Raw genomic sequence first — 27,987 nt, 5'->3', positions numbered from 1 at the left:
TGTCGATATTCTCATTTATCAATGGCGTTTGATTGGATCCGAGGTAGAGCGTATGAATTGCGCAAAACGCGTCCCTTGAGAGTCACATAGACCCTATCAGCCTGTTGATTTTTGAAGGTGGTGAGCGAACATCATGAGCTACTCGCAACAAGCCAAGCGGCCGACTAAAACAAATTCACACAAGGACGACGTAGAATCCTCAGAGTAACATCTGCGAGCTTTCAGTTCTTCATCCCGCATTTGCTGCAGACCTTCCCACGCTTGACCTCGTTTTGCAACCCTATCTCTTACACTCGGTATAGAGATTGGCGAAGTTGAATGGACTATGAACCGGATCGGAAGTCATTTATACGGATTCTGCAGCTACAGCATGATAAGTTGTTGCTGGCATCTAAAAAATACTGGTTAATTGCTGAGGGCAATATATCTCACTGAATGATAGCCTCTGAAATTGAGAATCTGCGATGATCACACTTCTTGTGACGTATTGGAGCTATCTAGAACTGTCAAATGTGTAATAATACCTAATAATTCTTTGAAAGCTCAAGAAAAAGCGATTGATCTGGCTTTTTTAACGATAGCAGTGGTAGATATAGACGCGATTTCCTCTTTTAAATCGCCGTGATCATGCGAAACATTCTCGTGCATGAGTCCCCTCCATTCAGCACACCAACGGCAATGTGCAAAACTCCTTCGTACTTCACTGAACAATGCGGCAAGTCGACTTGGTGCGTGTCTTCCGTTGGCTTCCTGCCCCATTTTCATCAATGAACGGTTCTGAATGCGCCGGAAATTGAGTTCATGCAGCCCAATTCTCAGATAACGTCGTATGTCTCTTCCCCAGCACATCGTACACATTGATTGGTCCAGGACCAGGACAAGCCAATTACCAATGCCATGTTACCCACCAGGCCGATTACGATCCCGCTCTCGTTTGATCAATGAGTGGTGATGGCTTCAGCCTAGTTTTTATGTATGATAGGAAGCCAGACTGAAGTCGATCCACTGTCTATCATCGAACAGCAAACTTGCTTGCCTTGAGGCGAAGAGGCGATCCCGACAGGAATGACATGAAGAAATCGGATTCCACAGATTTAAACAGGAACTATGGGACAATTATAGCTTCGAAGTTCATGATTCCTCCCCAAAAGGCCACTCGCCACAACCGACATAGTGTGGGTGTTGAGGCCAGCATATATAAAGCCGTTGAAGATGTGCCCCCTTGAAAATGCTCCACGTTGAATTGGGGTTTTCTTCTCAAGTTTTCATGTTTGACCCCAACTTCTAGCGTTAATCCCAGCATACTATTTCCCAAAAAGAATATAGAATGGAGATTAGAGTCCAACCTTTCTCGGCAGTTTAATCCCCGAAGAATATATTGAAGATGAGGAAAAGAAGTTCCAGGTCCGTAAGTTCAAGAAAGAAGAGGTGCGGTTTCTCCCCTTCTAGGGTTGGAAAATGAATGTGAAAGTTGAAGATGCCAAAGTTATCTCAGTAAATTATCGTCATTTTTCTTCCTTCACTAATTTCGCGTCAATAGACAGACTGATCCTGGAATATTGGGTACTGCTCGAGTTACTAGTGGAGGTATCAATCCTTTAGCTTTAGCTGTTTTTATGAAACACCAGGCTCTTTAAACCCAAAATAGAAGAGACTGGAAATAGACGGTAGGAAGCACGAATGCCATGCTTACTAGAGAAGGAGGAATGAGCCATGGCTTTGGTAATCATTCCCCAATGTTCGTGTTTGACGACAGAAGTAATTGAGGAACAAAAGTGTGGTATATCCCTGAACATAACTTCATTAACCAGTGAACGACTCTACCACATTTGAATACCATCCAGGTTTTCCGTTCTGATACAGCCTCATTGCAGTTGCTAAATACTGGCGTTTGCAGTCCTTCAACGCCGATGACAAAGTATATCCTTTCATCAAGCCTTGTTCGTTTGCTATTTGAGTCCACAATTGAAACGTATTCCCCTCTATCCGCAAAATTTTGTTTATCTTCTGCGTCCTTTGGGATGCCCATTTATAGTTTTCCACGGCGCATCAAGCGCAGGAGGAACCACGGAAAGACTCAATGGGAATTCGCCAGTTATCTCGCATGGTCCAGCAACGGCTGCTTCCCAATCAATGACACCCAGCAAGCGATACTTGTCGTCAAAAATGATGGTGTTATGTCCAAAGTCACCGTGGCATAAGGGGAACGCCCCATTATTGTGGATAGATATATTTTCTGCTATGTTGTTGATCGCTGACCTGAATAAAGACGCAGAGGCCATTAATCCATCTTGTCATCTCGTGTGGACAGTTTCCGCGGTGCAACAAGGGAGGCATCCGAAGTCTGGCGACCCATCGTGTTTTGTCAGAGAATTCGACAATGCGGATCGTATGGTTAGAACCAAGGCCGATGTCTGGTAAACGTTTGCATTCCATTCCATGACGCTTCGACGACGCGGAATCGAGGAGTGAATTCAATCGGTGGATTCCAGGAAATTTTCAACCCTCGACCGAAGTAGAAGATCAGTGATCGAGGAAGAGTACTACCATTCTGTACCCACCAAACGGGTCATCGTCGTATTCACGGTAGCGCTGTCGGTAATAAAGTTTACGGGTTATTTTGCATGTAGAGGCTTTAGAGAAAACCAGCCTCTTCCCCGATTTGACAGAGGGTCAAGTGGATTTAAGCCGGACAATATTATAAAGCGCGATAAGTTCGTTATCCAGCAATGCAGGACAGTGACAATCACTAAGCAAAGTCGAAACTCTGCACATAACCTCGCCCACTGCGAATCGCAGGACTTATTTAGTATCATAAGTTGCCTTTCCTCGTTTGCTTGGACGTTTGCAGAAGCAGGAAACTCTAGTATGAAGTTGGTGTGGCGGCACAAAGTGAGCGAGCTGGCCGTCAAATACGTTAGCATATTGGCCGAATCAGAAGGAGGCTAGGGTTCGAAGATCTTGAAAGGCGATTGATTGAAAGATGAAAGGAAAAATGAATAATATGGTGTAATGCAAAGTTGTTTTTAGTGGAATTGGATTTTCGCATAATATTTTACATTTTTTTGAAGTTTAAAATAGGATGAAAGGGAATGAATGGCATTACATGCTTTGGCTTTAAGAACTTTGAAAGAAGGGAGATAGATCGTACACGCAAGAAGGCGGGATTGCGAATTATATGAGCGGGGAAGATAACTACTGAGCAAAATCATTGAAACATGAAAAAGAAAACGCAGCACCATTTCCAGCAACTTGCGCTCCTAAACCCACGCACCAGTTCCTTTCTTTTAATTCCTTATTCCCTTTTAATTTCCAATAAAAGGCAAACAATGATGAGCCAGTAGAGGTTAATAGAACTCTGGCGATCGTCCAAAAATGGGCGGCTGATTCCGGCAGATTCCGGCAGATTGCTGCTCCGATCATCATCCCCGATGAATCCGCAGACACCATCAACCGGGGAAAGCGCGGATAACTGTCAAGAACCTACCACTGCCTCGACCAAAATATGCCATAACATCATAAGAATTGATTTAGAGACTGTCTCCCCATATCCCAACAACACTCATGGAGAATCCCAGGCCTAGGATCCACATCCTCAGCTTCTGAAACCTGCGCTCCTTCTCCATATCAGCCTGGACAACCTCGCCATTGACGTTCAAATCGTCATCCGATTGCGGTGCCGCTATTTCCGCGTCTGCAGCAGCAGCGGATGAAGCTTCTTCCTCGCCCACGATTTCGATCTCACTTCCGTTGCCGTTGGAGTCTTCCTCCTCGCTCCTCGCTGATACAGACTCTCTGGCACAAGTGGTAGCATGAGAAGATCCCCAGGAAATGACACCAAAGCCGGATGGGTGGTAAGTACAAATTCCAACCAAACCACCTGACAGCCAGTTCCATGTCGCTTTTTCGCGATTGTACCACCATTCCAGGCCAAGTCCACCGATTAGAGAGGTAAGTGCCGTCCAGATCAGGTAAGGGTGCCTTCTGCGTGGGGAGGACATAGTGAAGGCGGTGAAGAGAGTAATCGCCGTGATGTGAGTAAGTCGAAGAACATGCTTGCTGGTCCGCAGTTGCAGGTCCTTGAGGGTTCGTGAAGCGGTGGGAGCATTAGGAAGGGATTGGAGGGATGGAATTATAAGCACAGAGGTAGCATATGAAAGGCCCTACGATTGATGATTCGTATATATGTCAGCCCGTGGAGTCTAGTTGTCATATTCAATATAGTCCTGGCGCCTTTTGTTCTCCTATCATGGTGTTTGTTTCCGGGAAAGTAGCGAATGAATGATACATACCGTTAAAAGGCCGAGGGAGATGGTCCCCACAAACTTGGAAACTGTAATGGGACAAGCCATGGCGCAAGATTGACGTTTGTGGTCGCATACGATAGCCTAAATCTGAAGGGAGGAAAGACATGCGCTGTAGTGCTTGAAGCCGCTGTGTTCGCCACGCAACGGAGTCACGGATGTTCGTGTGGGAACAGTGACAAATGGCTACCCCGCCGCCAATGGAGGGATACGATAAGTGCAGTTGAAATAACCCTAGATAGCAATGTAATGCTGATTAAACAATAGTCAACCGAGAGTGGTGTTTGCCTACTGTGATGTTGGATCTGGTGCTGTGGTAGTTAAAGTGATGTCAATTTGCCGGATCAGTCACCATCAGCCTGGCCAATCAGAAAACCGGCATAGTTTCAATTCGCGCAAGACTGGAGGCCATCTCGCTCAGAGATCACATCAAATCGCACTGGAAAAACAAATCTATCCAAGCTATGGCTTGTCCCCTAGGAACGAGACCAAAATGGAATCCATAACCATTTCTTGAACAATTCTAACGATCAATGATGATTCACTCACTATACAGGGCATACAGTTGAATGTGGTTAATAAAAAGTTGAACATAGTTAATTTTTCGGAATGGAATAATCTTCAGTGTGGTTTTGATCATAAACCATGTCAACCCTCTGAGGCTTACACTATACTTCAATAATATTGTTATTGAAGATGAACTCTTTTGTGAAAGAGCAACTATATCAATCGCTTCTAATTAATCAAGTGAGCTACATCTTTATTCATTTTCTCAAATAATATTTTGCTAATGAGTCCGAAATATTACAGATTACTATAAAAAAGTGTAAGAGATTCAGACTCAATATTACTGTTCACAACACTACATTTAGATCATACTAATATATCATACTTTTCTGGGCTCATAAGTTATCTAATTACTCTGCAGAACGAGGATGAGATGCAGTACTTGAGGCTGCTTGTTTCAAGGGTTCTTCTCTTTTTGTTGTACAAAAGAGAAATTGAATGCAAAAGAAGTCGCGGCACTGCGGCGACTGCTCTCAAACAAATCACAACTAACAATCTGTGCCACACAAGTGGGCTGTTAGGGCTGGAGAAAAGAAAAATGAAGAAGTCCTTCCACAATCATAAACGACTTGGGGAGTGCTGATGGTGGTGTGCGCAATTCTTCAGTCTCAGCTTTCGCCTGCGGTGTAGTTCAACCAGCGACGAAAATGTCAGTGCTGTTATTGGAAAAAAAAAAAAAAAAAAAAAAAAAAAAAAAAAAAAAGATGTACGCTGACTGAGATGCAGAAATAATACCCAATTTTCCCTGGATGTGATTGCGTATGTACTCAACGACCAACGGCATATTGTCAAGCCCTTCCCTGCACTTGATGTGGCGGTCGTCCACTTGTTGACAACTGGCAAATTTCCTCAAGCTTTTACCCGGCAGACTGTACAAAAGTGGGAGAAATGTGCATCTACAGTGTCTCAACAGATGGCCCACCCTCAAGTTTGGCAAGCTTTAACACGGAGGCGGTATCCAGTGTAGCCCAAAGCCACCTTCAAGAATGGGTGGATATACCTGAAAACTGCCTACTTGCTGTTGAAGTTTTGTCTTGATTAGAGGCTCTTTCACTTTGGTGTTGGGTTGGCGTAGACGGGCATGTAAATGTGATCAGCTTATGGTGTTTGACATAATTAAATAGACAATATCGGCATCAAAGTTCTTTACTTTTGAAGACTGTTTGTAGTGCCAGTATATGGTCATGTGGCCGTACCACTGCTAAATAAGTCGTCAAGGACATAGACACTGCGATGAGCTATGGTGAAAGATAAGGTGTGCCAGTACTTTTATTGTGCCTGGTCATTACCAACTCAAATGGGAGATACATTCCACTGTGTTCCAAGTCTTGAATCAACAGCCCAGCAAAAGCCTCTGCGTCTTGCCACAACGCTTTAAGAGAAAGTATGAACATAAATATTAATGTCGGTAAAATTCTCAAACCCCATGGGAATTTTTTTCAGATGGCCTGGCTGAACCAGCTGTGCTCAAGTGCTTGTCTGGCGGTGATTCTTCTGGTTGGATCCAGGTTCGTCATCTTGCCCACGAGGTCCCTGAACTCTGGATCGACGTACTCCCAGGCTTCGAAAGGCATTCGAGGATTTCCCGAGTTGAAGTCGCCGGTAAGTGCTATTAATTGCCCATAAAAAGGGTTATCTTCCCCTATATGCTTCAGCAAACCATTGAGGCCCTGCTCGTCGGCAAAATAAGATATATGCCTCCGGAGAACATAGCGCCAGGAGTCTGACGCATAAAGCTCGCAGTCACTGACGCGAAAAACCATCTTGTTAAGCATAACGTAAATCATCTGAAGACACTATTAGTATTCAGTAAGACGGAAAAGCTGCATCGGAGTGACTAGCGCACCACAATTGCAAAAGAAAACACATCTGATGCTTGGTTCTGGCGAGATCGGCACCAGCTTTCAGGGCTCCTCCAGATGGCGTTACCGCAGAGAGGGCCTCTCAGCCATTTCCCAGGTGGCACAAGAACTGCATCCTCAAGATCCGAGATCTGAACGTTATTTATGATCGTTTGACCCTGGATGCTCTCATCATAGTCAACAAGGATATTGTTCGCTTTGATATCTGTTTGAAGTCAGTACTGTGATGAGAACGACATTTGGGAAAAGAAGGGGTGGGGGAGGCTTCCCATTGTGTAGAACTCCTCGTTCATGCATATCAGCCAACCCATGAAGTGCGCATTGAAGTACGTAGATTTTTGTCTCTTGAGGTAGAGGAGTTTGGCTCAAACGAAGCAAGTCTCCGGCAAGGAATGGGTATATAAATAAATTGAGGTCAGGGACAGTGTCGACAACGGATCGCACGTTGGGAAAAGCTGATAGCTGTTGTTGTAAGTTCAATTGGTACTCGAACTCGCCTGGGATCATATTCTTGATAACGTAGCTCTCTTTGTCAGAGCTTTCCGCCGTTCTGCACTTAGCGCCGATGCCACAAACGCTGAATGCTCTTTGAAGGATCCATACCGTGCACGGTAGACACATAGTAGGGGCTTTCTGCGGTCAGTGAGGACTTCTTCAATCCTATACATTCATCCAGAGTCGCCCTTGAGTAGTGTACTCAGGGATAGAGGCCCTTCATGAGAGTGTGAAGTTGTAGACATCGCGTATTGTCGAGAAAACCGCCGATCAAGACCGGGGTAGCGGGACACCAATGACAAGGGTTTCGCGGGTAATAATGGCAATAATGAGGGAAAATAGGAGATTCCGCGAGTAAATAGTGTGTAAAGCGTCATAGTAGAAACAGAGAATGTTGGTTCTCTGACCTGCAGAGGAGAGCTTTATGAAATCAACCGGGGAAGTCTGGTGAGTGGCGAGTGGTGAGTCGATGACTCCATCTGAGACCAGCTCACGTGATGCAGATCATGTCTGTCCAATTGGATACGGTCAAGATTATTATTATTCTTCTTTCTCCGTTATACTCGTATGCAAGCAGTGCTTATGACGAGTCCTTGTGTGATGTTAAATACAGGCAAGAGTTTTGTAAATATCGCAAAGATATGAGATGGAGAAAATCGAGTCCTCACTTCTCAAGCGCCGGGCACACTTAGCGGCGACAGGCCGTCAGAGAATTTATGTTATTGGCTTCATACGTCTTGAATTGAGGACAACTGCCGTTTCCCAAGCTTTGCATTCCAGTATACCTGTAGAGAGCCTGGACTCCTTCCGGGGAACTCCGAACCGAACCGCTCGGTCACCTCCGACCAAGTAAGGTTCTCTTCCTCTCTAAGCTTCACCAACAAATCGGCCTCTCCATCGGACCATGATAAGCCTTTTCTCGAACAAGGAGCACGTCCCATATTGACCAATTTGGCATTTGTACTTGCGTGCTAGGATCTAGACTTTGGCACTTGATCACTTCCATGAGGCAAATGGATGCAATGAGATAAAGCACCCTCAAATAGCCAGGACAAGAACTGTAATCTTTCCTCGACTGGAGGGGTGGAGAATTGGGAACGGAGAGTAGGACACGATACTTTCTCGCGGCCGAGTCGCGGGGTGGACGGGTTGGCCCTATTTTTTGGACGATTGTCGATGACAACTGAAACTTTATTGACTTTGGTGGGCTGCCGTCCAGTTTGTATGGGCCTGAGAGAGTCCTGTTGTATAGGATGGCAATTGGCGTCGCGAAACGGGGAGTGAGAATGCTGAGCTGGCGCTCGGCACATTGCGTGTGCAGGTGTGACTTGAGAGAACTTGGAGTCTGGGGATGGGGAAAATTATTGGTGATGGGGACATTTGTAAGGGAAACGGGGCCGGAATCAATATGGAATGGGGGAATGGGGGGAAGGAGGAAGGAGGGAGTTGGAATAAATCTGGAGAGGTGAAATGCGACTAGGTGGAATTGCCTATGTCCTTATACCCGCGATATCAGCCCTGCGAGAGGACATAATTCTCCTGCCACGAGATGTATCCCCTTTCGTCTCCCGTAATTCAATACGAAGCGCCCTCAGAAACGTACACATGCCGCTCCTCGTCTCGCCGCCAAGAGAATGACCTCGAACATGCCATACCGTGTGACTCCATCTTCACAGACGGAACTGCTCATCCGCCGCTCTCCGGCCTGCGTTCGCTAGCACATACTGGTGATAGCAGGAGAAGGAGGTCATCTCAGCGCTTCCATTGCTGACCAACTGGATGGTACCGCAGTCGACAATGAGTGGATCAGGGCCGGCATGTCCGGCGAAGTCCGATGTGCAAGGCCATTTCGGGGCACAAAAAAGCGGGAAGTGCGAGTGCCAATGCGCATGCACCGGTGGGGCCCAGAACAAAAACGGGGTGTCCAGAGAGTTGGAAGCAGAAGAGAAAGTGTGTCGACGGGTCGAGGGTGGGCGAGCGGCGTTTTATAGATATGGACGGCCGCGGCCCAGCTGGTCAAAGCAGCCACTGTGACGCTAGGCCCGAAGGGGCAGGGGGCGGGCGGTCGAGGCGCGCAGAAGAACGAGCAAATAGGCGCAGGTTCCGGGCCCCCGCTTGTTGGCCGGTAGAATACTGAAAATACAAGTATAATGCGCGGCAAAGTATTAAGGCGGAAATCTAACTTTCGTTGGAACCAATATCAATCCGCGGATAGAGCCGTGTCGCTTTTGTCTGAGGCGCCTTTTAAGGATGTCTCTTCCTAAGTCTGCATATATCAGTGAGGTGTGGAAGGATGGAATCTTCGGTATGTTTCTTCTCTGAGCTCTCTTATCAATATCATTGTCCGACATACCTTTTCTCCAAGTTCCGAAGTTTAGGCAATAATCTAACCCTCTCACCCAATCGTAATAGATAGCAAAGTCGTATTCTGTACCGGCGGTGCTGGCACTATTTGTAGCGCTCAAGTACGGGCAATGGTTCATCTAGGCGCCAACGCATTCATTCTCGGACGGAATGTCGAGAAAACTGAGCAAATGGCGAAGGACATTGCTAGAACTCGCCCTGGCGCAAAAGTTATTGGCCAGGGAGGGGTTGACGTCCGGAGCTTCGATAGTCTAAAAAGCGCAGCTGAGCGATGTGTGAAAGAGTTGGGTGCAATCGACTTCGTTATGTATGTTATACTCCACGGCTCTGTCTCCCCTTTGCTGCATTAGTGAGCACTGTGGGACAATTGTACAGATCAACTACGTTTGGAAATTCATTGTATGCTCCCATTTTCGGAGATATGATAACATGGATGCTAACTTATGTTTCCACAAATCTTCAGTGCTGGTGCTGCTGGGAATTTCCTTGCGTCGATAGAACAGCTTTCTGTCAACGCTTTCAAATCTGTCATGGACATCGATGTTTTAGGATCGTATAATACTCTCAAAGCCACCATTCCCTATCTCGTCGAGTCCGCAGCAAAACACAAATGTGATGGAATTACTCGTGAGTTACAGCGTGTCATTGTCCAAACGATGGCATACCAATATAAATAAACTAATTTTGCTCACTATTCACCAAACACAGCTTCTCCCACAGGTACAGGAGGACGAATTATTTTCGTCAGTGCAACACTCCACTATACCGGAACCCCGCTCCAAACGCACGTCGCAGTTGCCAAAGCCGGAGTAGACTCGCTGTCTAACAATGTGGCAATTGAATATGGCCCTCGGGGCGTCAATTCTAACATAATCTCCCCCGGGCCAATCGGAGGCACAGAGGTATGTTGTCCGGGACCGCTTTTTTTTAAATTGCCTTTTATATTAGCGAAGCCTTTCTCCACCAATCTGTGCACATTGGTGGTCATCCTAGCGGCCTTATGCACTGACAACTGCCCTTGAAATCGCCAGGGAATGCAACGTCTTTCTCGCGAGGACGATGCAAAGGGCCAGATGTCCGTAATCCCGTCAGGAAGATGGGGTACGGTGAAGGAAATAGCGGATGCCACCGTCTATCTCTTCTCGGATGCCGGAAACTATGTCAATGGCACAAATCTTGTTGGTACGTAATTTCACCTGCGCATTAACATACATACTCTTCCAAACCTTCCCCGTTAGCATGGCAGCGAGAGTCCGAATTTTATTTGTCTCTGTGAAATTGCCGAAAGCTAACCATTCCCTCCTTCTCTTGTTTTCTTCGGTTACCATCAGTGGACGGTTCTGCCTGGCGTTTCCAGAATCAAGTCAACAAGTCTGGATTTAAATATCCGGATTTTCTCCTTTCCGGGGAAGAGGTGACGGGTGTAGCAGGGTTGAAGAAATCGAAATCGAATCTTTGATCTCTACTACTTATGTACAGTAGATGTGGAGGAGCTTGAATTGCTTGGATGCTGGGTTGAATCAGATATCTGTAGTGTTTTCCCCCTTTACCTATCTCTTTGCGTTTTGCACGCCATTCAATATTCTATATGATTCTTTATTTTTACTTTTCACCGGCACCAGGTAAACATTTATTGATCTAGGCTCTTAGCAGTGATTCTTTGCACACACAGCATAACAAGTTGCATATTTCAAAATATCTATAGATAGATGATAATATCTGACTGATGGCATGGACTTGACGGTTCTCCAATTTCCTTTCTGCAATATAACATTATAATGGACGAACATCTAAAATCTAAATAAAATCTTTGGTGACTTGTCAAAAATCGGCCATTTAAAAGTAACGACGCTAGCAAGCAAGCCGGGGTCAAGACCCAAACATAGCCTTTTTTAGTATTTCGGCTCGGAAAATCCAACAATCAGCGCGCATGGCTAAGTGGTTACGGCGTCCCGCTCGTAACGGGAAGATCGTCGGTTCGACTCCGACTGTGCGCATTTTGTTCAACCGCTTCATTTTGTAGACTTCACTTTCTTATTTATTTTTACAGTCTTTGATCATTTACACTCAAAGAATTCGTATTGGCCTCGAGCAATGGAATTTATTCATGTTGTTCGGGGGTCATTCCTGCCTAGACGCTCGCATTCCTTACACTGTTTTCTACATAGAGGTAGTTCTCATTGGTGGTGGATGAGCTTTGTTGGATGAGAATTGTGCACCTTCTAGGATGTAGTATTCTTTATTGAACAATGTACAGTGGTGTCCAATAAGTCAGCGTACTAGCGGCTCGGTGCTGAGAACCCCTCTTCTTACCCCTCTTCTTCAAAGATTCCTTCATCATCCAACATCCCCCCTATACATCAAAAGATGCCCTCAAAACCGAAAACATTGTGGAGAGAACACTCTCCAGCTATTATTAATACTATTTTGAACCTTCGAAAGTGGGAACATTCATTTCTAGATATAGCTCGAATTTTAGAGCTCCCTTGCTCCACCATATCCTCTATTGTTTATCATGAATCTCATCAAATAGATGAAGGAAGTCCTAAAAAATGTCCTGGGAGATCTCCTAAGCTCTCTGCCTGTGATCAATGCCATCTTATTCTCTCTGTAGAGAAGAATCCCTTCCACTCTCTAGCCAGCTTTCTCACATTCTCAAAATCTGGCTTCTATATTTGCTGAAATACAGCAAGACAGTATCTTGAAAAGAATGAACAATATGCCTTTAAACCACAAAAGAAGCCCTATTTAAAGCCTATACACAAGGAAGTTTGAAGAGCTTTTGATATTCAACACAGAAATTGAGCTGATGAAGATTTCTCTTATATGAGCTTCTCAGATGAAGCTCACTTTGAGGTTGGATTGGATATATCAAGCTGCTATATTCATTGTCCAGTTGGTAAAGGTTATGAGAGTAGATATCTACTCTCTACCTTCAAATCTGGGTGTATCTCAGTGAGTGTATGGGGAGCAATAAGCTGGGATTTCAAATCTAAGCTGGTTTTTATTCCATCAAATGTCCGGATGAATTCTAAGGAGTATATCAAGATTATACTACTTCATGGCTATCCCCATTATATTCACATTCTTGAAAAATGTGGGATTGCACTCTGGGCAGAAGATGGAGCTAGATATCATATCTCTAAGCTGTTAAAACAGTGGATGGATGATTGGCAGATGGATCAAATGAAATGGCCTGTACAAAGTTCTGATTTAAATCCTATAGAGAATCTATAGACAATAATGAAGTTCTGCATATCAAAGATACAACATTGAATACACTCTGAAGCTGAGATGAGAATAGAATTATAGATGATATGGGATTCTATTACACAACTTGAGATACAGCATCTAATCAGCTCCATGCCCCGAAGGTTAGCCACAGTTATCAAAGCCAGAGGTGGATCAACCAAGTATTAGAGAAGAAAATGTATATAGGTATTCTTTATTGATTTAGCTATATAAAACATGTATATAATTCTATATTGGATACCTGGTTGAGATTTTATTTAATATCTAGTTGAGATGGGTAGGGTGCTGAATCTCGGCGCCGAGCCTCTAGTACGCTGACTTATTGGACACCACTGTACAACGAGACCAGCATAAGGCCGAGATAGCTAACTCCGTTGACTTTGTGCCCCACACCGTGGGAAGTAAACACGGGATGTGATAACCATACATACAGTCTTCCGCGCAAGCGTCCAATGTTAAACTTTTACCATACCCCCAAGTCATGATTATGCATAGGTTTATAAGTATGTGCGTATGTATAGGTATCATCAAAAGTAATCTAATTGCTATGCATTGCTCCTTTGAACGAAAAAGATACGATAGCGAGATGCAATGTGGGTTAAGGACTGGGGGTGTGTAGGAATGGAAGTGAAAAGAGGGACTCATTCATTGAGGTCTGGATAAGTGAAAGACAATGAAAGAAGTGAAAAAAGAAAATGTAGAAATGACAATGAGATTAAAGACGTCGAACGGATACGAATGGGACGTGCGCTATGTATCAAATTAATTGTTCATAATGTAGGGATTTGGGAAGAAAGAACGATATATGGGATACATCTCTATGCATCGCTGGAAACTATCAAAATCTATGATAAAATATCAATAGGACATGACGACATCATGCTAGCAAGACCTATGTAGGTGCCGAAAAGAGCACGTATGCCTGACACTAATGGTAGAGCGAAGACGAAATGGCCACAGTAAAAAGGGGCAATACGCGAACTCATTTCCACCTTGTCTTCCGTGTGCTGCTGCGTTGCGTTCTCGTCCTATGATAGCCTCGATTGCCGCTTCAGCGCTCAGTGAAACTAAAGAGTGGGCTGCCAGTCCATGAAAGTGAATCATCATATGAGATGTGATGTCGCTGTTGAAAATCGAAGAGAGTAACATTGCGAACGGGCGAGTGAAGTGAATGAATGGATGAACACGCCCATGCCTCCTTTGAGTGAGCTTCATTCATGCTATTCGAACACACAGATTCCGAGGATCTGCTTTCATCTCTTTCTCATTTGCCTGCTTCCTATATCCATCTCGTTTCTCCAAAGAAAGCCGTTCTTGTTCATTGCTTCTTCGTCTTGATCCCTTGTACTTTGAACTACACAACCATTTACCCTCATTGCTAAGCGAAATTTAACCTGTCGCCATTTTATATCGTCTGGGCTGTGCCCAGGGCCTCGATTCTTCCGACAAGAAACGCTGTGTGAAACCTCGTTTCTCGTGTTATTGTCGTGGTTGGCTGGCCAATCTCGCAAGACCCTATACTTAGCATCGATACCTGCTACCAGACAAGCTCAGGAGTGGTTGGTATGAGCGGTCAAAGAAGAAACACACCAAAGGAAACACAGCTCGATATCACCCAAAAATAACGCCCTTTGTCCTTGATTTCGCTCGAAAGAAGTACTGGATGCACCATTTCGGAGGCATAACCCGCCTGAGCAACTGGTTGAGTTGATAGTTCAGTCTCCAGCAAAGTCATACATCTGCAATCAGCTGCCTCAATAGATACGAAAGGTCGTTTTTTCTACTTCAATATACCAAATCTCCATATTCGAAATTTCGGTCAAATTCACCTCTCCCTATGTAACAAATCGAGCGGCTTCTCGCCACCCCATTTTCCCTCCGGATCGCTCGTATTTTAAGCTGTGAATTCGAGATGGCGGGAAAGAAGGAAATCGAGAACAGCCATAACAGCAGGGTCGGGCAGAACACTAAAATCAAACAAGGATCAGAATCTTCAGGAAACCCAATCCAGGGGCAAGCTAATCCCCCAAGACCAAATGAGGATACACCTGTGAAGAACAGGAATACCAAGCAGGAAGCCAACTCGGGAAAAGAGAATCGGAATGTTCGTACGTCAATAGCAAGCGAACATGGCTCTTCTGCGAGCGCATTTGTCAATAAAGGCGCCACGAACCGAAGAGAAAAGCAGCAGAATGATGCACCAAAACCAGATCCAAATGGCAAGGGTAAAAACGAAGGCAATGAAACGGCTAAAGAAAAAATCCCTCTTGCCAGCGATCGGGCGTCTACGGTTGCAAGGACAACGAGTACTCAGCCCATACAGCCAGCCAGAGGAGAAAAGATGTCTGATAAAATGGCAAGTGCTAGCAAGCATGGACGACTGTCACCGTCTAGTCCAGCTGCAAATAGTAATGTCGACAAAGTGAAGGGCAAAGCTAGAGAGCAAGACCCAAGGTCCGGAAGTGAAATAGCAAGTATGTTCTCAAAGACTTGCCAAAGAGCCGCAACTGGCAACAGTACACCAATAAGCAGCAGGCAGCCGTCCCCCAGCAAGTCGATTACAGGACGAACTACCCAATCTGCTCCAAGTTCCAAATCAAGGGGTGGAAATCTGAATGACGGCATAGCCCACGCTAGCATTGCATCTGAAGGGCCAACGAAAAAAAAGAAGACTCGTGGAGGTAGAAGGAAGAAGAAGACTTCTGCTACGGATCCAGGTGATGAAGGAGGTTGTGGCAGCTCGGAGTCAGACACATCGCACCCGACTAAGCCGTCGGCCCTGCCTGAAACAGTGTCCGGGAGAAAGCTAACGGCGGTGGCAGAGGTATTAACTAATGTGAAGCCTGAGCCTGTTATAGGAATAGCAGGGATAGGTGCAACAGAGCAATCGAGAAAAGGTGATGGGGAAAGCAGTCTTGTTCCATCCTCATCCAATGGAGATGAGGTTAATCCCATTAAGATCGAAAATGCAAGCGATACTAAGGTCATGACACCCAATGAGGGACATCCTGCGAGTCGTGGCCAAATCCCAGGAAATAGTGGTTGCGAAGAAGCATTCACCGGCCTGGGCAGCGGCCAAGGACCTAGTTTCACAAAGGCTGTTAACAAAAGAAACCGGCCGAGGCCTAGTAAGGCAGAGAAGCTTCTAAAAAGGCAATCTGAGGCCAAAGCTGATTCTGCAAACTTCCAGAACAACTCCCAGGATATATATCAAAGGCCTGGGTCAGAGGGTGATGTGAACGAACATTCAATGATAAGTATCGCGGATATACCTTCTGACGACGAACTTGGAGCTGAGAAAATAGAGGAGATCTTCGGAAGAAACGATGTGCCCGATTCAACCAAGCTGGAACGTATTAAGCTCATCATGATCAAGCAAAACCAAATCATTGCCCGAAAGACCCAATTGGTGAACAATTGCCTCAAGGAAAACGAGACGCTACAAGAAAGAGTTGAGGAATTTGACTCCAGCATTCTGACCCAGGAAGATGACAAAAATGAGCAACAGGGACAAATCGACAAGTTGAAGACGATGGTGGACGAATTCCGGCGACAGATGCAAAGTCAAGAGTCATTCATCAAAATTGCGGAGCAGGACAGATCTCGACTTGAAGAAGAGCTCAAATCCAGCGCAACATCACTCAAGAGCGCAGAAAGAGACAGGAAGGCGCTCAAGGAATCAGTTTCCAAGATGACAGAAGATATGGCCAAAATGCAAAATGATATTGTACAGCTAACAGGAGAGAAAAACGGGTTTCTCGTGACTATTAGCAAATATGAGTCAGAACTTGATATGTTGCTGTGCCAGTTGCACAACGGCCCTACGCAGACGGAAAATGTTCGTTTAGCGGCCGAACTTCTGGAGAAAAATGCAGAGCTTGCTGTTGCCAATCAAAACTTCAAGGATTTGCAAAGAGAATTTACAGCCTTGAGAAAACGCGACAAGAAGGAGCAAGGCAGGCGCATGCCATCAGCACTGAATACAGAGCTAAGGTTTCTGGGGGACGGAAAAGAAGAGGAGTGGGAGCCTTTGATAGATCAGAGTGGCGTGGAGAGAAACCCTTTTGCCCTGCTGTCATCTCCAGTCACGCCAACTCTTTTCCAATTTGGCGAACCAATATCCTTTGGGGCTGGTGGGGAGAAGGAAGTTACGTATAAAATCCCAAAGACGTTTCTGCACCGAACGGGCGAGGAAACAAAGGACTCAGACTCTCTCGTGTGTCCGAATGGTTGTCCTCAGACAGAGACCTCGCCGAGGGTATTGCGCTTGATGGAAAATGAAGAGCTAGAAGTGTTGGAGGCTTCGACGCAGACACAGAAATATGTTGAACTTGGCAGGGACAACTCGGCTCAGACAAAGGTGGTGGAGATGCTGGAGGCTTTCACACAGACAATTGCAGGTGATGGTGCGCAGGAATCGGAGGTGTTCGAAGCTTCCACACAGACAATGTGCGAACTTGGGGTCTCCAGAGGCAGTCAAACAACCCAGTTGGGCTTTTCAGAAGGTTCATCGCAGACAGAGGCAGATGTGAGAGTTCATACGGTGAAGATGTTGGAAGCTTCTTCACAGACGACGGTGGGAATTGATTTCTCAACCTCGACCCAGACAGACACAGTAGCTCTGTTGGAAGCTTCGACACAGACTGACAGAAATTATGGCGCTTGCGAGATGACCGATGCTTTGGTACAGACAGAGCCAGTCACCGTCCTCCAAGGAAGCGGTTTAGCGCGGGGGATTAGACTTGCGCTCATCATGTTTGCATGGGCGGCGATCATGCTATGGGGACACAAGGAGGACCAGCGATTGTGGCTTGATGCCAATGGGGTGTCCCGTGCTTCCCTCGTAGCCATTCGAGATAGGTCGTTGGGCCCATTTCTATGGCTTGAGCAGTTAAAATTTGAGCTCATTCTCTGGTTGCAGGTAGACCGGGTACTTCCTGGATGAAGGGCTCCAGTTTGCCTCCTCCAAATCATGTGCTTCAGGTGACAAGCGCCGTCACACATCTTCACATTTTTCCGTATCATTTAGCCAGCTTTGCCCATCAGTCGGTAGGGTATATTTTCCTTACATCTAGACATTCTGCGCCCTCCTTCGGATTGGGGTGCAGTAATCATTGATCCTGTAAATAAGTTTGTAACATTTAACCTCATTTATGCTAGATTTCTTGTTTGCAGTTTCCATGGTGCTGAAGTGGTTTTGAGGTCATTGTTGTTTGAGCCAACCAATCCCCCATTCCACCCCGCCAAGAATCTATTTTTAAATAGGAATAGTAGCCAAACATATATTGTCGCAGATATTCAACACATAATCTCCCTTAAATTTTTGTAGAATACATACAGGCTTTGGTATGTTGAATGCTAGCTAAGAGGGCATTAATAATGGTATTAAAAAATCATATCACATAGTGGTTTTCAGCTATCATAGAAGTCTATACTTTTATATATCACCAAGCTTCAAAGGGATGCTGGCGCTCAGACATGTCCCACGACGATAGGAGGCCTGTACTCAATTGTGGAGATAGAGAGTATTGAACTTCGCAGTAGTCTTCTCTAGTTATTCCAATCACTATAACCGTACTTTTGAGACTCTTCGTTTCTTTACACAGTAGATACCATAGATCATTGAATCGGGAGATTTGCGACTGTACAAGTACTAGATGTGTAGAGCTGTTTGAACATGTTGAACTATGGAAAAACCCAGGGAGAATATTTTCGAATGTGTGCAAGGAGAGGGCTGGCCATCGTCATCTCCGCTTGTATGTAGCAGTAACTTGTGAAAAGCATGACATCATAAGAACAATCATCTGCAATTTCCTTCGCGGATAGACAAAGTTCAGTAATATACAACGATGAATCATGAATCCCTCAAACGGTTGTCGAAACATGGACAGGCCACCGTGGGTGAGCCCTTCCGGCGTTTTTATTTACTGGTGTTATTGGTTGAGTATTTCCCGACCCATCAATAGACATAGAGGTATAATGTGGATATGGAGCGGGTTCAAAGCTTCATGTCACGAGAGAGCGAAAGTGCCGGTTTCCAAAATGTTCTCAGCAAAGTTTTGTCCACGTCCAACCGCAAGTCAATGTCTGGTGCAGGTCTTCCCTGCGTATCAGCGGTCGTTGCGGTGACCGAGGTTGCATGGACAACACAGCTCTTGCATCAGTGCATGATCCAGCCAATAGCGAGTCACCCAGAAAACACTCTGCCATGTTTTCTGACACAGGAAGTGAGCTAAAATTAGTGTTGTGCGCTATTCCAAAAGCAGCGATACCTAACCCCAGGGCCTCTTAACGCGGCTGCTCCCCCTCCAGCTCCGCCAGGTTGTCCTCGTTTCAGTTCAGCCTTATCTGTATCACAGCTTCTTCATCATCTTCTCCTTCCCCTCAACAAACCACAACACGTGTGGTTGAAATCCCATTTAGCAAAAACTTTTCTTACCCCTTACAGGTGTTTTTTTTTAATGATAGATATTTTTTCTTGCATCAGTTAGGGATGAACCTTAACGCCCTTTTAGCCGCCAGTGTTCTGGCACTGCCTGCTTCGTCGCTTTTGATCGCACCTCCCGCTATTCGTGAGGTCAACGGCCAACCCCAGGCGCTGAATGAGCGGAACGCCAATAGGCTTGAATTGAATGCCAGATGTGTTGAGTGCCCATTCCCCCAGGTCACCGGTGAGAAGGCAGTTGTCTGGGACGATGGGTTTGATAGCTTCCTTGTATGTTTCTTTCTTTTGCTGTTTTATCTAGCCATGAAGAAGAAAAAAGAAGGAAGAATAAATATATACTGATGAAAGCCTTGACCCCAGAGCCTCAACTTCACTACTGAAGACGGTCGGCTACTTTTGAACGGGGAACAAATGTATCCCATGCTCACCCCTCCTGCTAGCATCGCAACCATTCTATACCGTCCTTCCGACGGCAAAACATCTTTCCCTTTGTCAGTCGGCTATGTTTTCGAACGCCTCGCGCAACAGTATTCAGCTGACAGGAGCGGTGCTGAACTACTTCTCTTCAACTTCATGGTCATCGACATTGCCGGATTCCCCGCTCCCGTGGATGCTGTCAGCCTCCGTGTGATCAAGCTGCCGCATGGTGACCTATTCGTAATTGGTGTGGATACCGAACCGGCAAACCCGACCGCATCGTGGCGCCAGTGCCGAAGAAATGCCAAGTGCTTGAAGAAGCTCCTTATCTCTCGCCTCCGTGCAATTCTATCATCTGCGTTCTCCAGAGCTATGAACGCTGCAAAGAAGATCAAGGGATGCGTTGGCCGAAGACCCACAAAGGGCATGGCCTCCAAGACCGGAAAACCTCACCACGGTTCCAAGGGTGGCTCATTTGCCCATGCGTTTGCTCGGGCTCTTCACGGTTTTGTCGTTCCTGCCCTCCTTGGCCTGTTTGCAGGCCTCTTTGCTTGCATTGTGGGCGTCATCGTTGGACAAGGAATCGCAGCCTTATGGGCCCGATATCGCCGCTCTTCGACAAGCTGTAACAATGCACGTGTTGAGCACGGCAATGACCTCGAGAAAAAGCCATTGTTCGGCGCCGAGGAAAATGATCTCCCCCCGCAGTATGAGAAAGAGGACCAGCGAGACATTACTATCCCAGCAGAAAAGGAGTAGAAATGTTATGATCGCTTGGGGATGTGTTGACCCAGCTGCGCAATGCGGATGCGGATGGGCCATCGAGAATAGAGCAGTGATGCATGAGGGGATTCTACTTTGTTTCTTATTTGATTGAATGTCTCGCTCAGACAGCTAGAACTGAAAATTGATGTAAATTTTACCAACCACGCCCACTCACTGGGCATTTCTGATCTCCTTTGTCACTTCTCCTTCCCATTTGTCTTTGCCACAGTCGGTCGAGCCCTGGTTGTGTTTTGTGCTTTATCAGCCCCTAACTTTTTTATTCAAAAAAAAAAAAAAAAAACACACACACAAACGAAAAAAAGATCATGTCTGCATTCGCGATAGCTAGCAGGTTAACTAGTCCACTTACTTATTTCATCGTCAATTTTGTTATTGACTATCGAGTAGTTTTAATTAATATGAAACCGTGCACTGCCAGGAAAATTGATTAATACTGTACTTTTAATTATTATCATTGTTGTCATTATCGTCAGTGTATTTGTTTGTGCACTGTTGGCATCTCTAAGCAGTTGCTGTGCTACAGTTTATATATTTTTCTTCGCGTTGGAGACCTACCACAGCTCACACAGCCTTCACTGAAGTTTCACAAGTTTCTTTGGCTGTGTACAGTAGTGTAAACTACTCTGCCATCTTGTTTCCCACTCCTCAGCTCTGAACAACTATAGTACTTTGTGAACTATTTCTTTTTGTAAATACCAAGCAGGCAGAATTCATCACCCTTGATCAGGCCAACCAACCTCCTTGTGCAATAAAGTCTTCAGTTGTTGTATTTATTTTACTTTTCACTGCCTCACCTGAACGTTCGAGTATTGTGACTTCAGCATGGCGCCCTGAGCACATATTATACTGGCATCGCCGAGAGACGCCCTTTGATGGTAAGTACTTTCATTTGTGATTTTTTAGTAAGTCTAATGGCTCATTACTGTAAAGCACATATAGAGGGAGATTTCCTTGATTTGAATCCTGATCCTTTGAATTGTAGAAGTTTGGACGGGGCTCCAACGGGGACTGATCTGGGACTTGCCCAGCAACAAATACTAAGCGCCCACCCGACAAGTACTCCATGAGCCTTGGAGCCCACTCGCTTCCTTTGAACATACAACCTAAGCAGGCCACACAACTCTCCCGGCCCCGGCAATCCCCAGTATCAACAAGCCGAGACGATTCATAGCAAGATGCCCATTAAACAGCAAATTCAACTGTCAGCAACTCTGAATGCAATGCAAACAGAGATGGACTTCCTTGACTCCTCCTTCTTCACCAAAGCAGGTCATAAGAGCTTGCCAACTGCTGCAGAGGTTGGCTCCCTCTCAGAACAGTTCAACAAACATCCACGGCCTGCACCAGTTAAATTTGAGCATCTAAATCTTCTTGTCAAGTTTGGGCCATCTGTTGCAGTTGAAGAAGCCCTAACTCTTCGCATGCTTCGAACCTCTTTTGCTGAGAAGATACCTGTCCCAGAGGTGTATGGTTGGAGAGTTTATCAAAATTCTGTGTTCATTTATATGGAGCTTATTCAGGGAGATACACTTTATGATCGATGGCATTCTCTCAATGAGCTGGATAGGAACTTTATTTGCAGCCAGTTACGGGAGATTATTTCTTCTCTTCGGCAAATTGAGCCAGATCCTTGCAACTCATTTATTGGTATGTATAGTTATATCTCACAATGTTTATCAGTGAAGTTGCTTACTGAGGTGTAGGATCCATCAACCACACACGTTTGCACGATTATGTCTTCGCAACCATCCCTCAATCAGGACCTTTTAAAAATGTGAAAGCATTCAATGACTGGTTTTCTTCTCTGCCTCAAAGCTGGCTTCCTGATTCGAAGAGATATCGGGATCCTTATCGAGACTATCTACCAGATGATGGAGCCATCAGATTGACTCATGGAGACTTGCATCGAGGTAATATTCTAATTTCACAAGCTGATCGCCCACGTGTCCTTGCTGTAGTTGATTGGGCTCATGCTGGCTGGTACCCAGAGTACTGGGAGTATTGCAAGGCCTTATACACATCAGACTATAAGGGGGAATGGCGCAATGTTTGGGTTCCCAAATTCTTAACTGCGTACGAGCCTGAGTTTGCTGCTTTTGGTGAATATGTGCTGCAGATTGGGGCAGTATAAGTATTGACTTTTGTACTTAGCCTTCTAAATTACATTTGTTATGATCATTTACCGAGCTTTTCTTTCCAATATCTTTTATAAGCTATGTACTCGAGTGTGCCTCACCCTGTACTGATGATTGACCAGGGAACCAATTGCTAAATGCCAAAAACCAAAATGAAAAATGGGATTTACTAAGAAGGGCCTCGTTGACCGGTTGAAACTCCGCAATCATATCAGAAAACAAAAATAAGCAACATGATTCAAATCCAAATCAATAGGGGATTCCAACCGATATTTGGGTATGCGCAGTATAATAGTATTTAGGTTGTTAAATGCTACAACTAGCCTGCAAGATCCGCATCTTTGAACTGCACATGATTTTGCACTGATGTCGCTTGGTCGGCAATATGTAATATTCAAATAGTAATGGAGGATCCATGGCTGGATGTCGCCGATCCTCTCAAAATTGCAGCAGCGGCTTACGGGAGATGAAGCCCTGTCATCGGAAAGGAAGAACAATCCACCGTCCCCGGTGCTTGGTGCTTGAGCCGCACCTTGATCGACGCGGCAGACTGACTCCACTTCAGCAGGAGAACTGCATATCTGTCCAGCTCCATTCTGCGCACCCATTGCTCCCAGAATAGTCCCATTAGTGTCAAAGGACGACCAGGCCTGGCTGTCTACATATCCATCCATGACCACAGACAGGAGACTGGATCTGTGATATCTATCATGACTTTGAGGAGCAAAAGTTGACCTCTGACCGACCCCTGGACAAACCCCAACTCAAGTGAAGCCGGTTGTTGGCAACGTAACGGCTCCCTCACAGCATCTCTATAAAGACGGCCGGTTAAGCAATAATACGAAAGTAGCTTCACGAAAATCAAGGAGCCCATCAAGCGTGAGGGGCCATACCCTTTGAATACAGTTATCTCCAATCATGTTCCAACTTTCTTCCCTCGTTCAGAAGGCGCAGGCCTTCATTGACCCGGCCAATTTTCTGCTTCCTTCTTCCTCCTCTGACCGGAATCCTTCCAAGGCATCTCTTTTCCGCCAACAATTCCGTCTCCCTGATTCTCAGAATCCGCTCCAGGAAATAAGCGCTGAACTGGTCTTACCCATCCCCTTCTTGACACCCTCGCATGCTACACAGGGCACCAAGGATGCAGAACGACCAGGAAACAGATACGAAGGCAACTTGCATCTGAGCGAGCGGTTCTTATGTTTTTCAACGCAGCATACTAGTTTTTTGTCAGCCGCTAGCTTTGGTGCTTCGTCAGCATTCACGGGTCAAACACATGGGACGGGACCTTCGGGCAATGGGTTCACAATCCCACTATGCGCAATTCGAAGGGTGGAACGTTTGAACAGTCTTAGCCATGTGTTCTCACTGGCGTTGACGACGTGGAATGGAGCACTGGTAAAAACTAATGCGAAGGACACCCCGGCGGCACCGCAGCGGTTCACTTTGCATCTGATAGGGAGTAGACACGCGTGTGAACGGTTCTGTGATGGTCTAAAGAGAGGTTTGAGAGAAGGAATGAAAGATGTGGATAATTTACGGATGGTTGTTGCAGAGTGTCATTCTGAGTACTTGCTCAGTGGGCGAACGACTAAGTCAAATGACAAACCCGACCAGAATGCACCTTCAAGGGAGCCGCCTGACACGGGTTTAGGATTGGTGTTCAGGTATCCTGGGGATGCTCGGAAACTAAGGGACCGAAGTAAAATGAGGTTATGGGGAGAGTATTTTAGAGGTATGGTTAGTTTTTTTATTTTGCTCACGGATTACTTTTTCCCCGGATGGCTATTGATTTTAAGTAGAAAACGGTCGTAATGCAACCCTAATTCGCCAACCGACCTTCCACAAATTAATACGTGTTGGCCTTCCCAATAGGCTTCGAGGAGAGATATGGGAGCTAACGTCCGGGTCGTTCTATGCACGCATCCGATCTCCAAAGTTATATACAGAAACACTGTCAAAATTTTCTGGACGCGAGTCCCTCGCTATAGACGAAATCGAAAAAGATCTGAACCGTAGTCTTCCTGAATATCCTGGATTCCAGAGCGAAGAAGGAATTGGTCGGCTACGGAGAGTTTTAACTGCTTACAGTTGGATAAATGAAGAAATTGGTTATTGTCAAGCCATGAATATCGTTGTTGCCGCGTTATTAATGTGAGTCTTGCCCACTTTGCGCGTTAATATAAATGAACCAAGTTGACTATTGCACAGATATATGTCTGAAACGCAAGCTTTCTTCTTGTTATCGGTCCTATGTCAGCGTCTTCTACCTGGTTACTACTCCACAACAATGTACGGAACACTTCTGGACCAGAAGGTTTTTGAATCGCTTGTGGAGAAGACAATGCCTGTTCTCTGGGAACATCTAGTTCGATCAGATGTTCAGCTCTCGGTTGTGTCTCTTCCGTGGTTTTTGTCACTATATATCAACTCAATGCCTCTCGTGTTTGCATTTCGTGTTCTCGACGTGTTTTTCCTGGAAGGACCTAAAGTCTTGTTTCAAATTGGGTTAGCCATCTTGCGGATCAACGGCGAGGAGCTTCTTGATGTGACCGATGATGGAACCTTCATTTCGGTTTTGAAGTCTTATTTTTCGAGGCTCGATGAATCGGCCCATCCTCGCTCTGAAAACCCTAAACTGAGGGCAATTACACGATTTCAAGAGTTAATGGTTGTTGCATTTAAGGAATTTTCTGGCATAACTCACAGCACCGTTGTAGAGGAGAGAGATAAACACAAAGATGCTGTACTAGAAAATATCGAGAGTTTCGCTAAACGGACGTCGATCCGGAACCTGGGTCCAGAGAGTAAGCGCCTAAGCGTGGATGATTTGGGAGCGATTTACGACCGTTTTTATGAGAGACTATATGATCACCAGGAAAGGACACGTCAAGCGGAAGAAGAGAAAAGACGAAAGGAGAAGGAAAACATCACACCTCGCCGCCGTAATTCACTTTTGATGTCAAATCCTGATGCTGAAATTGCAAGAGTCGGCGTTGGGCCCAGCCCTACTCTTATGGATTACGACTGTTTTCGAGAGTTCCTGGCAGCCACTGCCAAATGGGCCACTACAGACTCTCCAGCGCGCCAAAGTATTTCCCCAACCGAGTGGGGTACTTATTCAAATTCAAGTATCAGAGGACGGAGCAAATCCTTTGATGTTAACGGTGCCTCACGGGCCGCCGACCACGAGTTCATGAGGCGACTGTTCCGCAACTGGGATGTCGATAAAGTTCAAGGTCTAAGCCTTCAAAATGTTGTGAACGGGATGGTTCGCATAAAAGGATCTAGGGATATCATGAATACGATCAACTACTTTTTCGAGCTGTACGATGATAGTGGGACTGGCCAAGTTGATAGGGAAGGCATCCTTAGGATGTCAGAAGCGTTACTCTTCCTTTCAAGAAGAGGATTCGATGGTACTTTGGTTTCGAGTGACCCGGCAGAAACTAATAACGCTGTAATGTCCGTGGAGAAGGGGCTTGGGGCTAACACAACCTTAAGTACTGAAGAGAAATTTCTAGGAAGTGTTAGCGACTTCATACGCCGGTGCTTTGAGTACGCGGATCCCAGTCATCCATCGAACCAGGAGAAATCAACAAGTGAGATCGAGAGCAAGGTAGACGCATTTGCCATTGGAGACGACGAAGACAATGATGGAGACCTTATAGACTTAGAAGATACGGATGTCGCCAATAAAAATCAAGCAAATTCACATTCCAATAACCCCTCGTCTTCACCGCAAAAATCCACTGCCCCCTTACAAACCAGTACAAACCACAAACAAACTTCCGAATCTGCAAACCTCGCCCTCGATCCTGCCCACCCACTACACATCACCATCCCGACTTTCCGCATGGTAATCCTCGCCGACGAACTCCTCGAACAATTCTTCGAGACCTTTTTCCCTCAATCTTTCCACCTCTCCGACACGGCCGACACGGCCTCCCTCCGCAACAACTCACTTTCTTCTAACCTCACGACATTCACCAACCTCGGCGCTAGACGTCATGGTGCCGGTACGGTGTCAAGCATCGGCGCCACCGTCGCGGGAGCCTCTGGCGGCATAGTTCCACCAGGCCACAAGGGCCTACGCGGCGTCCTGGACAATATAGTGTCCGATGGGATGCGCATGGCAGCAGAAGTACGCAAGAAGATGGATGAAGCTCAACGAGAGTTGGAGGAGAATGCACATGCCGGGCGACCGGACGATGACGACGATGAAGAGGACGATGGGATGTATGACGATAGCAGAAGCGGACATGGCCCGACAATGCCTGGCGGCGGAAGATCCTCCGCGCGTGATGCGGATCGTGATTTGTTGGAAGGGGCTGAGGTTGCAGCTTAGAAGATTGATGTGAGATGGAAATAGGATGCTGGCGCAGTTGTAGCTGGCGGCAAGGGTTAGCTCAAGAATTTCGATTATAGGCTACTGAGGTCTTTACCTGTTATATGGAATGCGGGAGGAGTGCTTTTTCCTTCCCTCCATTTTTATGTTATATTATTTTGGTTTCGATGACGTATACTATCCCACACTGGTCTCCTCCTGTTTCCATAGCTTGTTTGATTTTCGATATCAACCCCTTGTTGTTATTTTAGCTATTTTCTGATAAATCAAATCATCTCTCTCCATTAGATTTAAGAAGTCTCCCTTCAAAACGTGCCCCCTTTGTTGATTCCTTTCCGGTATGCGTAATGGAAATGGAGGATCGAACATGTATAACTAGTAGGTTCTGGATAAAGATGTTGCCTCAATTGCAGCAGTAAGTTGTGAGATAGTTAATTTCACAATTATGCCCCTGGGTTGATCATCAAATTGGAATTAAGTAAGTGATCTTTTAGATGCTTAATGCTGGTTGTGCTTGCCTAGGCAGAGAGTAAATTTGCAACAGACGCAGATTTGGACTTTTGTTCCCTTTTTACTTTTTTTCTTCTCTTTTTTTCCTGCTGTGATGCAGTACATTCTAATAGATATCATCGGTGGTTACATGTTGATCTTCCTTATCTGTTTTTCTATGACAAAGTCCTAACATAAACTATCCCTAACAACAGGTTCTGCATCCTGGCTGATATCTCAGCTCCCGTCCCATCAATCCGTGGAGATACATGGTTGGATTTTCGCTTTTCTTGGATAAATAAACTAGTTAGTGGGGAAGAACTAAATCCGAGATCTGCCAGCAGCCAGCTTCGTTTTACCCTTGGAAAAAATACAACATCTGTGCGAGGCCTGGGCGGAGTTCTTCCCAGCATAACTCGGTACCCTGGACCAGATTGGATTTTTGTTCGTTCCGGAGCAACCGATTGCGTGACCAGCAAACGAGACACTTGACTCATTGAAGAGGGCGAGTCTAGGAAACCAA

At 45.7% G+C, this 27,987-nt stretch overlaps 10 protein-coding genes and 1 non-coding gene across 11 annotated transcripts; 9 read left to right on the top strand and 2 right to left on the bottom strand.

Annotated features, from left to right (window-relative positions):
- Positions 1–1,133: 1,133 nt before the first annotated feature.
- On the top strand, positions 1,134–2,949 carry HCBG_01971 (uncharacterized protein; the record flags this gene model as incomplete). The annotated part of the gene is made up of 6 exons (XM_045429020.1): positions 1,134–1,179; positions 1,385–1,408; positions 1,541–1,587; positions 1,898–1,940; positions 2,270–2,417; positions 2,493–2,949. 6 exons carry the CDS (start codon positions 1,134–1,136, stop codon positions 2,947–2,949), a joined length of 765 nt encoding a protein of 254 aa, XP_045290806.1.
- A 581-nt stretch (positions 2,950–3,530) lies between these two features.
- HCBG_01970 (uncharacterized protein) lies at positions 3,531–4,600 on the bottom strand (the record flags this gene model as incomplete). The annotated part of the gene is made up of 2 exons (XM_045429019.1): positions 3,531–4,163; positions 4,293–4,600. 2 exons carry the CDS (start codon positions 4,350–4,352, stop codon positions 3,531–3,533), a joined length of 693 nt encoding a protein of 230 aa, XP_045290805.1.
- Positions 4,601–6,310: 1,710 nt separating this feature from the next.
- HCBG_01969 (uncharacterized protein) lies at positions 6,311–7,354 on the bottom strand (the record flags this gene model as incomplete). Its single annotated transcript, XM_045429018.1, has 3 exons — positions 6,311–6,667; positions 6,718–6,938; positions 7,105–7,354. 3 exons carry the CDS (start codon positions 7,352–7,354, stop codon positions 6,311–6,313), a joined length of 828 nt encoding a protein of 275 aa, XP_045290804.1.
- Positions 7,355–8,777: 1,423 nt separating this feature from the next.
- On the top strand, positions 8,778–9,219 carry HCBG_01968 (uncharacterized protein; the record flags this gene model as incomplete). Its single annotated transcript, XM_045429017.1, has 2 exons — positions 8,778–8,937; positions 9,020–9,219. 2 exons carry the CDS (start codon positions 8,778–8,780, stop codon positions 9,217–9,219), a joined length of 360 nt encoding a protein of 119 aa, XP_045290803.1.
- Positions 9,220–9,389: 170 nt separating this feature from the next.
- On the top strand, positions 9,390–11,262 carry HCBG_01967 (oxidoreductase; the record flags this gene model as incomplete). The annotated part of the gene is made up of 6 exons (XM_045429016.1): positions 9,390–9,533; positions 9,641–9,899; positions 10,056–10,219; positions 10,301–10,494; positions 10,624–10,774; positions 10,924–11,262. The coding sequence occupies 6 exons, from the start codon at positions 9,479–9,481 to the stop codon at positions 11,049–11,051; spliced, it is 951 nt and encodes a 316-aa protein (XP_045290802.1).
- Positions 11,263–11,516: 254 nt separating this feature from the next.
- On the top strand, positions 11,517–11,589 carry HCBG_11013. Its single transcript has one exon. It is a non-coding gene; the product is annotated as a tRNA-Thr (tRNA).
- An 842-nt stretch (positions 11,590–12,431) lies between these two features.
- On the top strand, positions 12,432–12,836 carry HCBG_01966 (transposable element Tcb2 transposase; the record flags this gene model as incomplete). Its single annotated transcript, XM_045429015.1, has 2 exons — positions 12,432–12,547; positions 12,830–12,836. The coding sequence occupies 2 exons, from the start codon at positions 12,432–12,434 to the stop codon at positions 12,834–12,836; spliced, it is 123 nt and encodes a 40-aa protein (XP_045290801.1).
- Positions 12,837–14,756: 1,920 nt separating this feature from the next.
- Positions 14,757–17,789, top strand: HCBG_01965 (uncharacterized protein; the record flags this gene model as incomplete). The annotated part of the gene is made up of 1 exon (XM_045429014.1): positions 14,757–17,789. The coding sequence occupies one exon, from the start codon at positions 14,757–14,759 to the stop codon at positions 17,787–17,789; it is 3,033 nt and encodes a 1,010-aa protein (XP_045290800.1).
- A 1,391-nt stretch (positions 17,790–19,180) lies between these two features.
- HCBG_01964 (uncharacterized protein) lies at positions 19,181–20,750 on the top strand (the record flags this gene model as incomplete). Its single annotated transcript, XM_045429013.1, has 2 exons — positions 19,181–19,559; positions 19,650–20,750. The coding sequence occupies 2 exons, from the start codon at positions 19,338–19,340 to the stop codon at positions 20,463–20,465; spliced, it is 1,038 nt and encodes a 345-aa protein (XP_045290799.1).
- Positions 20,751–21,667: 917 nt separating this feature from the next.
- Positions 21,668–22,623, top strand: HCBG_01963 (phosphotransferase enzyme family protein; the record flags this gene model as incomplete). Its single annotated transcript, XM_045429012.1, has 2 exons — positions 21,668–22,139; positions 22,196–22,623. 2 exons carry the CDS (start codon positions 21,668–21,670, stop codon positions 22,621–22,623), a joined length of 900 nt encoding a protein of 299 aa, XP_045290798.1.
- Positions 22,624–23,216: 593 nt separating this feature from the next.
- Positions 23,217–26,975, top strand: HCBG_01962 (GTPase activating protein; the record flags this gene model as incomplete). Its single annotated transcript, XM_045429011.1, has 3 exons — positions 23,217–24,362; positions 24,430–24,781; positions 24,839–26,975. The coding sequence occupies 3 exons, from the start codon at positions 23,546–23,548 to the stop codon at positions 26,973–26,975; spliced, it is 3,306 nt and encodes a 1,101-aa protein (XP_045290797.1).
- Positions 26,976–27,987: the final 1,012 nt, after the last annotated feature.

The sequence above is a fragment of the Histoplasma capsulatum genome (assembly GCF_000150115.1).
Source record: "Histoplasma capsulatum G186AR genomic scaffold supercont2.2, whole genome shotgun sequence".
In the NCBI taxonomy this organism is placed as follows: domain Eukaryota; kingdom Fungi; phylum Ascomycota; class Eurotiomycetes; order Onygenales; family Ajellomycetaceae; genus Histoplasma; species Histoplasma capsulatum.
This window is presented reverse-complemented; position numbering and strand designations above follow the sequence as displayed.